The sequence below is a fragment of the Bufo gargarizans genome, chromosome 1, assembly GCF_014858855.1.
Source record: "Bufo gargarizans isolate SCDJY-AF-19 chromosome 1, ASM1485885v1, whole genome shotgun sequence".
In the NCBI taxonomy this organism is placed as follows: domain Eukaryota; kingdom Metazoa; phylum Chordata; class Amphibia; order Anura; family Bufonidae; genus Bufo; species Bufo gargarizans.
The window spans coordinates 384,773,386-384,790,404 of NC_058080.1; the positions used below are offsets into that span (position 1 = coordinate 384,773,386).

Genomic DNA, 17,019 nt, shown 5'->3' on the forward strand with positions numbered 1-17,019 from the left:
AAGACACCTCACACAAAGTGGCAGGTTACGCAGACTACCTTCTCGTCCTCGCATCTAATCACCAAATCTCTTGAAAGAACTCAAAGCCTGGAAATACAGTTGACCCTGAATTTATCTTTACTCTGCAAACTACCCTCCCCTCTTACAAGCTATAAAAACAGATCTTAACTGTTGGAACAAAGGCATGTTTTCCTGGTTTGGTCGGATTGCTTTTTCAAAATGTATATACTCCCTAGAACAGTGGTGACCAACCTACGGCCCGGGTGCCAAATCCGGCCCGCAAAGCTGTGTCATGCGGCCCGTGCAGTGCCGCCATCAGGCAGCGAACTATGTGTGAGCGCTCATCTCGGCCGGCCATTCCCATTCAGTGAATCATTAACTGAATGACTCGGGCGGGATGAGCGCAGCCAGCAGTGACAGACAGAGGAGGTCATGTGGGCAGGGCGATCAGCCTATGAAGTAGCGTGTGTGCACTGAGTCAGGAAGTGTGCGCACACCTATCTCACTCACTTCTGTGCTTGCTGCCGGCCGCAGCTCACCCTCCTCCAGGTAGGAAAAAACATTCCATTTGTGCAGCCACTTGCTTGATCCAGCTCCTCTCTAGTCCTCCTGAAAACTGCTGTGTGCCTTGTAGTGTACACTGCAGCCGAGCTGAGCCTGCTGCTGCTTCAGTTATATATAATAAAAAAAAAAAAATAAAAGCACCCACTGTGGTGTGTGTGTCAGGGCATATTACTGTGGAGGGGGCACAGAGGACAATACTAATACAAAATGCCCAGATGGGACCCCTTTTCACAGTGATCATGCCCAGATATTTGCAACTTTACAATAGTAATGCTCATATGTGCCCCCTCAGTGTTTGCATTTCTTTCTGGCAAAGCTACCTGGTTCTGGCCCGCGAAATTTATACCATGTCTCGTGCGGCCCTCAGACGAAAAATGGTTGGGCACCACTGCCCTAGAATATTGTACTTTTTACAAGCCATGCTCAAGTTTTTTTTTTTTTTTTTTTTTTTTTTACAGGATTGTCCTACGAAAAATATTCTACAGTTTTCAAACAAGCACCTGAATACTATTGAAACTGGATGCAATTAAAAATTTTGTAGTCAGTGAGTTATTCAATAAAATGTATCTGTATAGCGCCACCTGCTGGTTGGTTGTTTATTTCTTTGACCTGCTCAGTTTCATACTGCAACTGTCTCCTGAGCTGTGATAGGGAGAACATGGACACGCCCCCTTAGCTGCAGCAGAAAAGACACTCTCCTTGGGCTGCCAGCTTTATATAAATCTAGCAGAGCAATGAATGGGGAGATCTCTGGATCCATGCGAGGTACAGGGCTGGTTCTAGCTTTGTTTGAAAGAGATGATCATGTACTATATGATGGCTGTAAATTCTTTAAATTAGTCATGGGATGACCTCTTACCACTTTCACCCTTCTTCCATTAGAACACAGTACCCAGATGAGTCTTGAAACAGATGTGCCTGGATTTGCACATCTACGTCCGGTAAGCACATGTCTATTTTCTAGTGTTTCCCTTCGATCCTGCACATGGGGCGTCCCTGCACTTGTTTTTATCCTAGGAGTCTAGTCAGGATTTCCTCTGCTTTTCACACAAATCCTGCTCCAAATCCTATAAACCTATATATCACAAAGCTCAGCTTCTCTCTCATACCATGAATTACCCGGGAAAAAAAACGAACACAAGAGGGACTTGCAACAATTTAATTTTATTCAAAGTTTAGTGTTACTTTGAAAAAAATAAAAATAAAAAAGCATTTAAACATTCTACCTCTCCAAATTAACAATTTTAAAACAGCAATAAAAACACATACTGACTCCTAATCTAGCTTCAATAAGTGGCAGCATTCCCATTGCAAACAGACTGTTAGGAACTAAACACCTCAAAACTGTAGTTTACAGTAGCCTGTATTCTGCATCTAAAGGAGAGGCACGGGTTGTAATAAAAACAGACTTGCCTGCTGATGTGGTGACTAGAAAGTGGAGGTCAATTTAACTTTTGGTGCTATGAATGTTCCCTGCATAGGAACACAAGTGATTTATTCTACATATTTCAATTTGGTAACGTGTAGAAATATATAGAGTGCTGTGAAAACTTAGATGGCCCCTTATCTATTACATGTTTCAGATCAAACTAATTTCATATTAGACAAAGACAAGCAGAATTAACACAAAATGCAGTTTTTGAATGAGTATTTCATTTATTGAAAATGCTGCTCAGCCCTACCTTGCCCTATGTAAAAAAAAAAAAAAAAAAAAAGGTAACTCCGCTTAACTACTAAACGAACCAGTTAACCAAACTGTATTGAGCACAGGGATCAATTTCATCCAGAGCTGTTAAAGGAGATCAAATATATATATATATATTTTTTTGTGGAAGGCAATTTAATAAGCATTTACTCGTCCCTTGCTCTGCCGATACCACTCTCTGCTGCAATCACATAGGCAGTGGTCTTTACACCGGGGCCACGTGTATATGTGCGCATATGCATGTTGTACAAATCTTTACCTTCAATAAAATGATCATTTAAAAAGCTACTTTTGCGTTGTCTTTATCTTGTATTAAAATTAGTTGGATGATCTGAAACATGTTAGTGTGAAATGGTCAACAGAAGAAATCAAATGGGGGCAAATACTTTCACAGCACTGTATATAACAATTATGTGTTACATCTTTCTTTTTGATGCACCAAGATTCCAAGACAACTTGGTCTGAACAGAACAATTCATGACGAGAAATCAGTCTTGACCAAGACAGCTGCCAGCCTGCTGAAGGATCAGATTACATCATCCCATAGAAATCTATGGAGGAAGTACAGAAAGAAACAAGCAGACAGAAGAGAGATACAGGAGTGATTCAGCAGCTAATAGAAAGTCTTCTATCTCATGCCAATTACCATATTTTTCGCCCCATAAGATACACTTCTCCCTCCCCCCCCAAAGTGGGGGGAAAAAATGCCCCTGCGTCTTATGGGCGAATACTAATGAACGGTACCGAGGACCAGGAAGTGGTAAAAGGCTTTGTACTCACCTCTTCCTGGTCCTCAGCTGTGCACGGCATGAGGGCACTCTGACTACACGCTGTACGCGCTGGTTAATAGAGCACAGCCAACAGAGGAAGACGCAGGCAGTAAGCAGCTGGGCTGGGGGCTACTGAAATATGGCTAGGGGCTTATATGAGGCATGGGGTCTCATGTGAAGTCTGAATGGGGGGGGGGGGGGGGTGTCTTTATATTGGGCTCTGATGTCTGACTGAGGATCTTAACATTGGTCTGATTGGGGCTGTGAGCTGAAGTCTAATATTGGGGGTCTGACCTGAGGTGTAATGAAAAATATTCTTCCTATTTTCCTCCTCTAAAACCTAGGAGAGTCTTATGGGCCGTTGCATCTTTTGGGGCGAAAAATACGGTACTTTATTCACATCTACACTGCTCAGTATATCTCTATAATGTCCTATACGGTGCTTCTAAGGGAGTAACAGGGCAGAATCTGCTGTCTGTGTATTTTATGGGGAGACATAATAGCTAGTCTAGCCACCAGTCCAGGAACAACTGAGAATTCTAGATGTAGCCTGCAAAGGGATAGACTGCTAAAAAGATCAGACACAATTCATAATGGTCAGATATAGTGCTATAACTCATACATTTCAACTTATTCTGAAAGTTTAGGTACACTTTAAAGGGGTTATCTGAGCCTGGAAATACCACCCCCCCCCCCCCCCCCATCCCATATGCCTGGGCCCCTCACACCGATTCTCATTACCTGGCTCTTGCGTGAGCGGATGAAAACATCTGGGGTTAGGGAGGGGATGGAGGAAGCCAATAGAGTGGCGCAGGGGGCCAGGTAAGTAGATTCAATGTGAGACCTAGGCATATGGGGGAGGGGGCATTACCAGGCTCGAATAACTACTTTAAAGGGGTTGTGCAGTGCAAAGACACCGTTTACCTATCCTCAGCAGACCTACCTGCACATAGTCCCACTTGTACAGGTGTCAGTGTAATTACAGCTGCCCAAGAGAATGGGATAAGCTGTTGTAATTACTTGCAAGTCAGATGGCACACATGTAAATTTGAAGAGGAAGCAGCACTCGTACAACTCCTACCTCTTCATACAGGTTATCATTGGGGATGTTGGGAGCTGTGGCCCGACCTTTATATTACTGATGACCTAACCTGAGGAGAAGTAATCAATATCTTTGCACTGTACAAGCCCTTTAAGACACACTTGAAAATAACTAACAGATTTAGGGCAGATAATATTTGCTGTGCAAAGAAAAATTAAGCACAAAAAAACTGCTAACAAACCTGTTTTCTTAAATGGTTTAGTAAAAGTCATACATCTGAAATGTGCAACAGGATATACACATTTTTACATGAGCAAAACATGTATCTCAGCTCATTAAAAAAAAAAAACAACAACATCTTGTGGAAAGATCAAGACGACATACATTTTAGTTTGAAAACTATGGGGGTCCTACTTGTGACCCAAAATATACTGGAAAAAGTAGCTTCAGATTTCAGCAGTTTCCATTATCCTGTGAAATGGGGGAAAATAAAAAGACAGATTGAATATTTGAAAACTTCACGGCAGGAAATTCACTGAGTACATAAGAGGTCCAAACAGGCCTGGAAAAGCCGCCTTATCATGGGAATGATCATGGATCATAAGCAAAGACCGGAACAGTGTCTTAAAATAAAAACTCAGCCCCCAAACTGGAATCACATGGAAACGCACTGTGTGATTAGGGCTTTATCATTATGATGAAGACGCTCCTATCTTGAAACGACAAACCGTTTAAAGTTCATTAAACCAACCAAACGTATGGTTTCTAAATAATTTTGATGGTAAAAATACCACAGGATAGCCCCGGTTTCCTTAAGAATAAGAAAACGTCTTGGGCTGTTTTAACTTGCAAATGCTTCGTAAAAAGACACAAATGTGTGACTTTCAGAGTAAGACAGCAGAACACAAAGGTACACTGAAAATTCAGTACAGTAAGAAATCCAGCTGGATAAGCTATGAACTAAACATAAGCTTTTCAGTTTTTCATAAGCTTTTAAAATTCCAGTTTTGGCAAACTAGTGCCAAAGTTATCTTAAAAAAAAAAAAAAGAAAAAAAAAGAAGAAGAAGGTCGCTGCGGAAAAACTGGCCAGTGACCACATAAGCAACGCAGAAAGTGCAATTTGCAACAAACCCCCTCCTCCAGGAAACATCAGGAAACAAATAATTTCACTATCCAACCCACCAGATCCAGAAAATCTCTTGCAGACAGGTTTTATAATAATGTTTGTTACTAGCAATTCATTTTGAAGTCCAAAATGAAAAGAAAGCAAAGGCAAGCGCTAGTGAGTATGACGTCAATAAGCAAGAGAAATTCAAAATCAGCTCCAATTGTGGACTGTACAATAGGGCAATTGCCAGTGCAAGGCCAAAAAGGCAATGAAAGCACGATACTGGCACAATACCCCCATTTAAAAAAAGTTTTGCTAAATTTGTAATTTTTACCAATTCATCTAGCACCCCCACACAGTATACAGATCCGCCGCCTCCTTACGGAACGTAAACCCGCTTGTGTTAACAAAAGGCACACAAAATGTGTCAGTGTTTTCAAATACACTTCCCAAAGGTGGAAGTTTCCTCGTTAATCCACATCCTCAACCACTTTTCAAAAGGAAATGAGAATTAGCGCAGTGTAAAAATAAAAATTATAAATAGATATACCCTACGGGATTCTGCAAGCTTACCTACTCATCATTTGGTAATTTTCTGCTTGTACATCTCAATCATCCTTTGACGAAAAGCATCAAAGTTTGCAGAATTGCCAGACTTCTTTTCTTCAGCCCCCAAGCCCTCTCCAGCAGAGATTGTGCCCCTATAAAAAGTGGCAAAATTCGTTCTTTATTTAAAAGTAGAAAACTAAATTCAGCCAGTGAACGGCTTTTTTTTTTTTTTTTTTTACTTTGACAGAATATGACAAAACTGTAGCTAGCGAAAGCCTGAGCGAAATGCCAGGCAAGCTCATGTACAGCACTAAAGAGCAAGCTAAATAAACTTTGGGGACTTTAGAGAATACCCTTGGTGGGAGTCAGAGCCCTGTTGATTGCCAAACCGAGAGCTCTGGGCGAGTAACAGCTATCAGATCACATCTCTATTAATAAGTGTGAGGTGCAAGCCTTGAGTTGGCAACCCAGTCTAATGTGAAAAGAATCCTACACATTCAGCAGGACAATACCTGGCTGTTAGCAGCTTGAAGTTTCTAACCATGTTCATGCAGAGGAACACAGCTGTAGAACAGGCTTCTAAGTAAAGTTGTGGATAACCTACATGAAGTGTATTTTTTCTAAAGTAGTGTACAATAAAATCCTACTGACAAACATGAAGAATTAACCCCTTGTGCAACATACACGTTAATGGGATTTTTGATGCCCGAACCACGGGAGCCAAGTCCTTGACCTTCTTGCCAGCCCATCTTACTCAGCATCTTAAAACCCACATTCTGCTGGGTAATCTTCTTATTGGCATACTGTAAATCCACTGGTTTCTTGAAGAAAAAAAAAAGGAAGAAAAAGGGTTAAAATTCATATATTGTAGATTTATTTTACACTAGTCGACTGAGCACTTCGGTAGAGCCAACTTGGCAGGTAGATCTTTGTTTCTTTTTACATTTTTGAACTTAGAATATAGAGGACAGATTTTGGTTTGCAAGGCTTACCTTCATTCTGTGGCGTGAACGCCCCCGTGGACGTTCATATTCAATACGTACTGGATCGTGAACTAGATTATAAAAAAATAAAATATATATACACGTTACAAAGAAACCTAAAATGTATAGTCTGTTTTAATATATATTTTTTCAGTACAACAGCAACATGTCACTAACGCCATCTAATAATCCAGACAGCAATCAAGAGTACAGGTGAATAATCTTGAAATTCTACAGACCCTATGTGCATGTGTTACCAGTTTTCTGGTGTGAAAACAAAAAACCAAACAGCTTCCATGGTCGTTACGAGATTCTCAGATGGGGTGGAGAAGATGTGACCAAGACTTCATTCAATTGTATGGGTCTGTGCGCTATCCATTTTAAATACTGCACAGTGGAGAAACACATGCTTGTGTGCATGATCCTGTAACCAAAAACTAAGCAGATTAACCAGCCATATACTACAACTGACAGGTCAAGTGAATGGAATAAAGGTTGTCACAATGGCACCAGTCAAGGGGTGGGCTATTACTAGGCAGCAAATGCATAGTCACTTAAACTTGACATTTTGGATGCCGAAAAAGAAAACTGGCTACTATAAAGGAAAGATAACAAGTGAATATGGTTAATAAGTTTATGGCTCATGAATATGCATGAAAAAAAAAAAAATCAAAGCTAGCTCATTTGGTTCTATTCAGCAAAAGCTAGCCTGCCAGGATCAAACTACTGCAACACATTGCTCAGAAAGTTGCTACTGGATTGTGTCCAGATGTGGGTCTCCCTCATTTTCTATCTCGGCAGTTATTCATAGGGTTAATCGCATCAAATTATAGGAAAAACGTAATGGCACGCTAAATAATTCAAGGGAACGATTTTCAAACACATGAAATCCATGGTTAAACTGTGCCAACTCTGCTAACTTGCAGTATTTCCTGTGTCTATAATAGCCCATGGAAGACTCGACTGATCTCCTATTACAGCCAAAAAAAAAAAAAAAGTAAGTTATATTACAACTCTGCGCGTTCAGATCACAGAAGCAGCGTTGCGGCCAGGAAATACTGCTCATAGACAGGAGTTTCCCAAAATGGATATGCTCATCTGAATGTAGGCTGAGAGTACATTTAACACCTTGTTGCAAAAACTGCAATTCCATCTGAATGGTCAAATGGATATTGTATAATAGTAGGACGCACAGGGTTGCTGGTCCACCAACCAGGGAGCTTACAGTCCAGTAGTATCACCCCACTACTCAAAAAGTGCTCAAGAAATATCTATTAAAGACAGGGCACACCTAGGATAATAGGTCACTAAATTTAATAAAGTTAGGTACAATGCTATAGATCCAAAAGGCACATATAATTAAAAATAAATCGGACAGTTCTGGAGAACAATCACGCAGCAGTAATGGCAAAACTGTACAATTAAAAGGGAGGTCACCTATAAGTAAAGGTTATGGGATCGAAATACTATGGAATATAGCTAAAAACACATAGCACTAAAAATGAAACGGACTATCCTGAAGGGCAATGTTTTTAGCTATATTCCATAGTATTTCGATCCCATGACCTTTACTTATAGGTGACCTCCCTTTTAATTGTACAGTTTTGCCATTACTGCTGCGTGATTGTTCTCCAGAACTGTCCGATTTTTAATTATATGTGCCTTTTGGATCTATAGCATTGTACCTAACTTTATTAAATTTAGTGACCTATTATCCTAGGTGTGCCCAGTCTTATATATATCCCCATTTGAATGGTGTTAATAAAAATCCATGCGCATACTGCAGAAATGGCCCATTTCGATGCGTGGAACATACCCCTTGTAACGCAAGTATCTGGGTCATTTATTAATCTGAAATACGCCCAACTCAGGCGTCTTTTAGGTGCAGACTGCTGCACAACGGTTAGTTGCGCCGCCATCTGAAGCTTTTTCCCTACTCACGCCAGATCTATAATTGTGTGCGTGATGTGGTCCGGAAGGAGAGTCTCATTCCTCATTTTCTACACCTGCTTTAGGCCTAGAAAATGCTCTGAAACAGTCTTACATTTAGAACTGGCGCTGCATGCGCCAATGTTAGGTAGAGGCCTGCGCATGGAGAGGTCATGATGGGGCTTTAAAAATGGCATCTAAAACAACACAGTCTTAATAAATATGCCCCTAAGTTTTGTTTCCCCACCCATCAGAACTGGGATGTGCAGCTAAATTAATTATTTTACCTACAGAGAAATGAAATAAAACAGCTCTTACTTTTGGGTTCTTCTACAAGACACACTCTTTTGGGTGGAAGCAAGCCAACCTTCAGATTTGCCACTCTTTTTCGTGCTATGGGAGGGCGAGCTGGAGTAGGCATTTGACTAAATGCAGCTACTGGAGCACTCTCTGTGCTCAGCGCTTCAGCAGCTTCACACTCTGCATCAATTTCCACATCAGAATCATTTTGTGGTTCATCTCCAGTCCTTATATTTTCCAAATCACAGTCCTCTAGGCCAATTTCTTCATTATCAGACATTGCCTCTTCAGTTTGCTTGAACTCCTCCACCTTACTCCTGTAGAACTTGTATGCAGGACTTTCTTTGTCACATAAAAACCTTAAGTGTTGGGAAAAGACCAGAAAGACGTTATATATTAATACTCCCCCTCCCCCCATAGGTACGAGACAATGGAAGTAGCACGGTGCATGGTGTCAAACCTCTGCCAATCACATTCCGATGGCCTATCCTGAGGATAGGCCATTAATATTACAATCTTGGAATACTCCTAAAGCAAAATATCTACAATTAACAACTTGAAATGTGCTGGAGAAAATTTGGTGGCAAGTTAGACTTTTCAGAACTACCACAAAAGTGGTAGAAGGGGCAAAACCTCAGGTGGCATGTAACGCTTTTATTCCTAATTATTAAATGTGCATTCAAACAGATTGCGTGGACCTCGCTCCACAATGTGTTGTTGCTGGCCCAACACCTGGCCAAGAATATAACAAATTGGAGGTAACGGGTCAATGGATTCCTCTTAAAGAATATCTTCTACTTTTGGTGTCACACACAGCACACTACAGAAAACTCCAGCAAGGAGAATTCCTATGTAAACCAGCAAATTGCAGAATACATTTAGACGGGGGTGAAACATTTCTACACTTACCAAAACTCTGGGTTGTTTACACTGTTCTCCATACTGAACTGCTCTATTTCTGGTCCCATCTGAGCAACAAACTCCGCCAACTTTATAGCCGTATCCTTGGTCTTCTCATCAACTATGAAAAAAAAAAAAATAATATATATAAAAAGCACAGAAAGATGACTAAGGGCTTTTTCACACCTGCGTTCTTGTCTTCCGGCATAGAGTTCCGTCGTCGGGGTTCTATGCCGGAAGAATCCTGATCAGTTTTATCCTAATGCATTCTGAATGGAGTGAAATCCGTTCAGGATGCATCCTGAACATCTTCAGTTCCGGAACGGAACGTTTTTTGGCCAGAGAAAATACCGCAGCATGCTGCGCTTTTTGCTCCGGCCAAAAATCCTGAAGACTTGCCGCAAGGAAAATATCCGGAATTAATGCCTATTGATCCGGACTCAAGCTAAACGTCGTTTCGGCGCATTGCCGGATCCGAGGTTTAGCTTTTTTAGAGTGGTTACCATGGCTGCCGGGACGCTAAAGTCCTGGCAGCCATGGTAAATGTAGCGGGGGAGCAGCATACTTACCGTCAGTGCGGCTCCCGGGGCGCTCCAGAGTGACGTCAGGGCGCCCCACGCACATGGATGACGTGCTCGCATGGCACTGACGGTAAGTATGCCGCTCCTACTATGGCAACCAGGACTTTAATAGCGTCCTGGCTGCCATAGTAACACTGAAAGCATTTTAAAGACTGATCCGACTTCAAATGCTTTCAGTACACTTGCGTTTTTCCGGATCCGGCGTGTAATTCCGGCAAGTGGAGTACACACCGGATCCGGACAACGCAAGTGTGAAAGAGGCCTAAATACTTAACTGCTCACAATTATTGCTGAAGCCATGCAAAGCCAGATTGGAGGAGAATGTTAGAGGATGTTTCGAGCATTTCATGTCATGTGCATAGGACAAATAAGCTTTATTGTAGAAGGAGGTGGATGTATTAAATACAAACCCTCAAAAGTATTACCTTTACCTGCTGTGCAGTAACCCCATATGGTACAGACAAAGGGTCACCAAGTTGTCAGAAAACTTTTGATATGTCAGACATTAAAAGTTTTGATGTGTGTGTGCGCCTGAGATCTTTGTTCTAGGAATAGGTAGGGGTCTCAACGCTCAGCCCCCACCCCAATCAAACCTTTTGATATGTCTCTACATATCAAAAGCCAACTAAAAACATCTTTAAGCTGGCTAAACATTACTGTCGGCTAAACAGTGATTTTGGCAGGATTCAAAGTGGCCTCCCAACTGCAGATGTCTGGCAGTGGCTCTTTCACCTCTCTGGTCAGGATACATGTATACTCTGCTGAGCGTGCAAGTGGGGGTGTTTGGTAGATGAATCAGTCATATGCTGCAACTGATAAACTGTATGGTTTTGCGATTATTTGTAAGTTGCATTCAATATGGTAACAAGATGACAAAGTGGCACAGTGACACAAATTGAAGACATCAGCTGCAAGCTAAGAACCTTCTTATATGGTCACCTACAAAATAACTACTAAAAAGGCAGACAAATGTAAGAATTTGCTACAAACCATCCAGTGGTTCTGTTGCTACTGGTTCTTTTTCCTCCACTTTTTCCTCTACTTTCTGAGCAGGTGGACTACTGGACACAGAGCTTGTATCTGGAATCTTCTCAGACTTGACATCTACTTCACAAGCAGAGGTTTCTGGTGTAGTTTCTTCTGCTGGTATAGATTTTAGTTCTTGTTCTTCAACCTTCTTTTCCTCCTTAACAGAAGGCAATTCCTTTGTCACACGTCTCTTAAGTTTGGCCTGCTTTCTTTTTCTTGAGAAGGCCAAGGTCCTGAAGAGTTTCTTCTTCAAGTTTTGTACCTTTCTTGCATACAGCATTGCCCTCACTGAATCAGTAGCCAACTCTTCAGGAGACCGCTTACAACTTTTTGTCTGTGTGCTCTGTGTTTGTATCAGATTTTTGGATTCCTGAAATTCTACAAACTTTTGACGATAATATTTATATTCATTGCTACCCTCATCAAACAAGAACCTGCAATCAAAAATCAGAAGTCATTAATGAAGGAAGAATCATTTTCAATAATTTCCTGAATTCTACAGCTTTAGGTTGTAACAGAGTAGTAATCGTTCCCTGCAGCTATTCTGATCTGGAATCGATTTGTGGTAGTTAGAGTTCACATACAGAATTGGGCCAGAAGTCTTGCCTATATGACATGTGCCACATTAAAGGGGGATGACCCATATATATTGGGGGCATCTATTTAGGATATAGCCCCAATATCTGATAGGTGCAGGTCCCTCTGGGAGTGTCAAAAATAGTCCCATAGAAATTAATGGGCTGCGAACCATGCAAGCACGGACACCGCTTTATTTACTTCGATAAGGCTTACGGAAATAGCAGAGCCAGCGTTCGGATATTTTTGGCAGTCTCATAGAAATGAATGGAGGGCGGCACTTTGGGGGCTCTGTTTCAGAGACAGGAGCGGGTCCCAGAGGTGGGACTCACCTTCCATTTATAATGGAGTCTCTTGGGCAGTGGGGACAGCCACAAAGCCAATTTAGAACAAAATAAACTCAATACTGATTCACTCTTGGTCATAATATAATTTTATTCTAAAATTCATGTTTATTTGCTGATCAACATGGACTAGCTCCAAATACATCTGCGAGTAAAAGGGTTAAAGAGGTTGTGCCAAGTCTAAAATTTATCTCCATCCCCCAATCTGATGAAGTATACGCCATTCATACTCTATGCGACTGTTGGAGATAGTTGAGTACAGCACTTGGCTATTTTTGGCAGTCCTACAGAGAATAAATGGAGCGACAGTATGTATGCTCAGCTTGGTGCTCCATCAGGACAGGAACACAGGATTGATGGTTGTTCCTAGCGGATGGAGACCCAGTGATGAGCTAGTTATCCCTGAACCTGTGGATAGGTGATACATTGCAAACTAGACAACCCCTTTAAAGAAGAAAAATTGCTATACAGAGTTGTGTTTGTGTGGATACAACTAAACAAAGGCCCATTCATTCTATTGACCTTCCCAAATTTAAAAAGTTCTTACCCAAATTGAGACTTTGCTCCTGCAGCCTGGTTGCCTTTTTTTGCATTTTCAAAAAGCTGATCAATAGTAGCAATAGCACTGACATCAGCGGCTTTCTTTTCTTAAATATAGAAGAGATGAAAGACATGCTTACAACTGATAACACTTTGGGGTGATGTGAAAAAAAACCTGCATTGTGCCATTGCACACTCTACAACCATGACTAAATAGGATACATACCTACTGAAGACTATAAAGAGGAGAGAGCAAGATAGATTAGAGACCAAAAAGATGGATTTGCATCTACTTTCCTACTGCTATATATTCACATCTTTTTAGGAGATGCAGCTGCTTGATCCGATGCAAATGCTGGCTGTCAGCCATACCAAAAAAGACATTGCATGCAATGTTCTTGTCTGGCTGAAACCCGGCATTCATGCCAAAGACCTGCCGGCCCTCAATGCAGTCAATGGGGATCCAACAGTGAAACAGAGGATCCAGCAATGCTGGAACAGTCTACCGGATCTCCTAATGGAGATGCGAACAAGGCCTAAGACTATATAGGGGGAGATTTATCAAAACTTGTGCAAAGGAAAACTAGCTCAGGAGCCCATAGCAACCAGACTGATCTTTTCATTTTCCAAAGGAGCTCTGAAACATGAAAGGTGCAATCAAATTAGTTGCTATGGGCAACTAAGTTTTTCTTTGCACCAGTTTTAATAAATCTCCATATGATCAAGGCACAAATGCCTCCCAGGTCAGTCATACAATATGCACCACTGGAAGGACAAACGCCATTGATTTCATCGAGGATCTTTTTTTTTTTTTTTTATGGAAGCAAAGGTGCTGCATGCAAAGACGGCAGGGAACTTAAAGGGGTTGTCCAAGTTATATTTATAGATGACCTATCAAGATAGGTCATCAATATCAGACCGGCGGGGGTCCGACACCCCCGCCGATCAGCTGTTTGAAGAGGAGGCTGCCTCCTCTTCACTGTTCACCAATGCAGATGCAACGGCAAGAAGGTAAACAGTAAAGAGGAGGCAGCGCTGGCACGGCACGTGCCTCCTCTTCAAACAGCTGATCGGCGGGGGGGCCGGGTGTCAGACCCCCACCGCTCTGATATTGATGACCTATCCCGAGGATAGATCATCAATAAATATAACTTGGACAAGCCCTTAAAGCAACGCAACCACAAACTACTGGCCCATAACTATTGTGTTATTTTCAGCAGTTTGGCGGCTATTTACCAGTGAATAGTATTTTGCACAATATGGTTAGACATAACAATAGCTTTTATCTGGCATGATTAAAGTAACCAACCTTGACTTTCTACTTCAGGCTTTGATGGTTTCTTAGCAACTTTTTTATCATCGGGTACCTTGGCTTGGGATTTTAAGATTAATTTATTGTCTTTGTTTTGAAGCCAGGTTGTCAATTGTGAAACAAACTTTCCTCCAAAAAGAAAACAGCTCTTGAAATTTGGAAAGTTTATAGGCTTCAGATTTGGATCCGAGATGCTTAGCAAATTAAGAACGTTATTCTGTCTGGCAGCGCTAATCATCGCAAATGTCTGACCTATCAGGACTAGAGACTGCCGGCACAACAACACAGTGCTCTTGAGGGCAACAAATAGCTCTCTTGGGTCTGTGAGAGCAAAGTGCTTTATTTCATATGCATTACAGGCAAGCAGCAAAGGCGTTATACAATGCAGCAAATTCTTCTGGACCAACATCATCTCCATGTCAAATGGTTTGATTGCGTTAAAGAAATCATTCTTGGTTTTCACAGTTCTGGTTCTAACCAACAAATCCAACAGGTCATTGTCAATTCTGGGGCTCCTCATGACAGCAGGAACTACAGTTCTTACACTAGAAAAGCACATCTCTCTGTGAGGGACGGCCATTTTACATTTGAGGCAATCCAGTAACATCTTACATGCATCAGTCTTTACTTTGAACACAGACGCATACTGTTTTAGAAATTCCATATCCTCTGCAGAGTCAAATTTGGCCCATTTGACAATCTGCAAGCCAATATTAAAGACTTGGTCTTTGTCCAATTCATCTTGTTTAGTGGAGGGTTCACCGCCTTTAGCTGGTCTGCCAGCAAAACTGTGGGCATGTAGCGCTATATTTCCTTTCTTCTGCCCACGCCTTAAGGCCACATGCTCCAAAGCTCCTGGTGCCTCGAAAACACCCTTGCCAAACTCGTTCCTAGAACGCAAATCCCTGACAATTTCTGCTCTGTCCATTGGATGTTCTGGTTCACGAAGAGGGTGATCAAGATCCCAATTTTTACGAGATAAGCTCAAGTCTCTTAAGTTTTCAAGTTCACCAAGCTGCCGATTTGTAGCATGTAGTTCTTCTCGGTATAATCTTTCCTTTACAATTGGGTCATTAGAACCCCATCTGTCTAAAAGAGGATTGAAGTTTCTTCCACCAGAGAGTTCCCTGTCTAATTCTCGACGGTAAGGCTGGTTTGAAATACCATCTCTCCTCATCTCCATATCCCAGTCTCCATCTAAAGAACCGTAAGGGACATCATGCATGGGATACCTTTGTTTATCTCTGTAAAGAGCGTCCATGTCATTTACTGGTCTTCTCGACGAGGATGGGCCTATAAAAAATTAAATTGTTCATATATAAAAAGCATGGCCAACAAGTGATTCAGGATATGAACAGCAAATAAGTTTACTTGTACCTAAAGAGGCTTATACAAAACAGAACACATAATTGCCACATAAAAGGGGGCTGACCAAACATGCTAGAGCAGGGCTGGCCAACCTGTGGTTCTCCAGCTGTTGTAAAACTACAACTCCCATCATGCTTTGCTGTAGGCTGACACCTGTAGGCAGTCTAGGCATGCTGGGAGTTGAAGTTTTGCAACAGCTGGAGAGCCTCAGGTTGGCCATCCCTGTGCTAGAGGTTCATTTGTCCTGAAAAAAAGACAGCCCTTTGACTGGGAATTTTGCTTAAAATGCACCTTTGAACAGCATTTTTCAATTTAGCTAGCAACTTGAAGGGGTTTTGGGGGATTTTAATATTGATGCCCTTTCCTCAGGAAGGGTCATAAATATCAGATCTGCAGGGGTCCGACACCTCTGCCAATCAGCTGGATTTAGAGAAGGGCACCTTCTCTACATTGTTTACCTGTTTGCCATAGACATCGCAGCGGTAAGCAGGTGTAATTACAAGCCAGGACAGCTGCTTCCTATTCAAGAGTACAATTACATCTGCTCACCGCTGCGATGTCAACCAGGTAAACAATAAAAAGAAGGCTGTGCTCGCACGGAGCGGCACCATGCTCTTCAACCAGCTGAAGACTTAAAATCCCAGAACACACATACAGGGGTTATTCCATCAAAATAACTTATCCCCAAACCACAGGGAATAAGTATCTGAACAGTGGGGGTCCAACTGAGTGCAAGTGCTCAGCTAACTGCGGCAGTCCTATAGAGGGACATTTATCAAATGTGGCGCAAAAGGAAAACTGCTTCGTTGTCCACCTTTCATTTTTCAAAGCTCCTTTGGAAAAATCAAAGAATCAATCTGATAGGTTGCTATGGGTAACTAATCCAGTTTTCCTTTGCACCAGTTTGGATAAACCTCCCTCAGTGTCGAATGGCAGAGTGGACATATTCTAGTGATCAGTGGCTGCTCCAGCGGACAGACCCCTGCTAATCAGACAAGTATCCCCTATCTTGCAACTCTATTATTTATCTTGTACTAGTCATGTTATCTTAAACCAGCCTACACCCATATTCATCATTCTCCTGGCTTCAGAGCTGAAAACCACCAGCAATCTGTGCCAGCTTAATGTTAGCCGAGAGCTCTCTTATAAGAGGTCAATACTACAATAATGAAACAAATGCCCTCTGGATTGCAGAAGCTCAAGTAATAGGTGTCAAAAAGCATGTCCACAAACAACCAGGAAAATGGTGCATAAAACTCTGGCCTCAGGCAGATAAGCCACGCATTTTAAAGGGGTTGTCCAGGTTCAGAGCTAAACCCTGACATACCCTTATTTTCACCCAGACAGCCCCCCTGAGGCTAGCATCAGAGCAACTCATGCTCCGATGCGCTCCCGTGCCCTGCGCTAAATCGCGCAGA

The 17,019-nt window shown here is 41.9% G+C and overlaps 1 protein-coding gene across 2 annotated transcripts in view; it reads right to left on the reverse strand.

The window, feature by feature from the left end:
- Positions 1-1,709: 1,709 nt before the first annotated feature.
- The window catches only part of SUGP2 (SURP and G-patch domain containing 2), a 28,004-nt gene continuing 12,694 nt past the window's right edge, over positions 1,710-17,019 (reverse strand). For both annotated transcript variants that reach the window (XM_044270527.1, XM_044270536.1), the window contains exons 3-11: positions 14,231-15,526; positions 12,929-13,028; positions 11,423-11,895; positions 9,861-9,972; positions 8,970-9,310; positions 6,732-6,793; positions 6,424-6,560; positions 5,764-5,891; positions 1,710-4,552 (exon numbers count right to left, since the gene is read on the reverse strand). In XM_044270527.1, the coding sequence (XP_044126462.1) occupies positions 5,771-5,891; positions 6,424-6,560; positions 6,732-6,793; positions 8,970-9,310; positions 9,861-9,972; positions 11,423-11,895; positions 12,929-13,028; positions 14,231-15,526 (2,642 nt within the window). In that variant the 3' untranslated portion in view covers positions 1,710-4,552; positions 5,764-5,770. The remainder of the gene's footprint in view (positions 4,553-5,763; positions 5,892-6,423; positions 6,561-6,731; positions 6,794-8,969; positions 9,311-9,860; positions 9,973-11,422; positions 11,896-12,928; positions 13,029-14,230; positions 15,527-17,019) is intronic.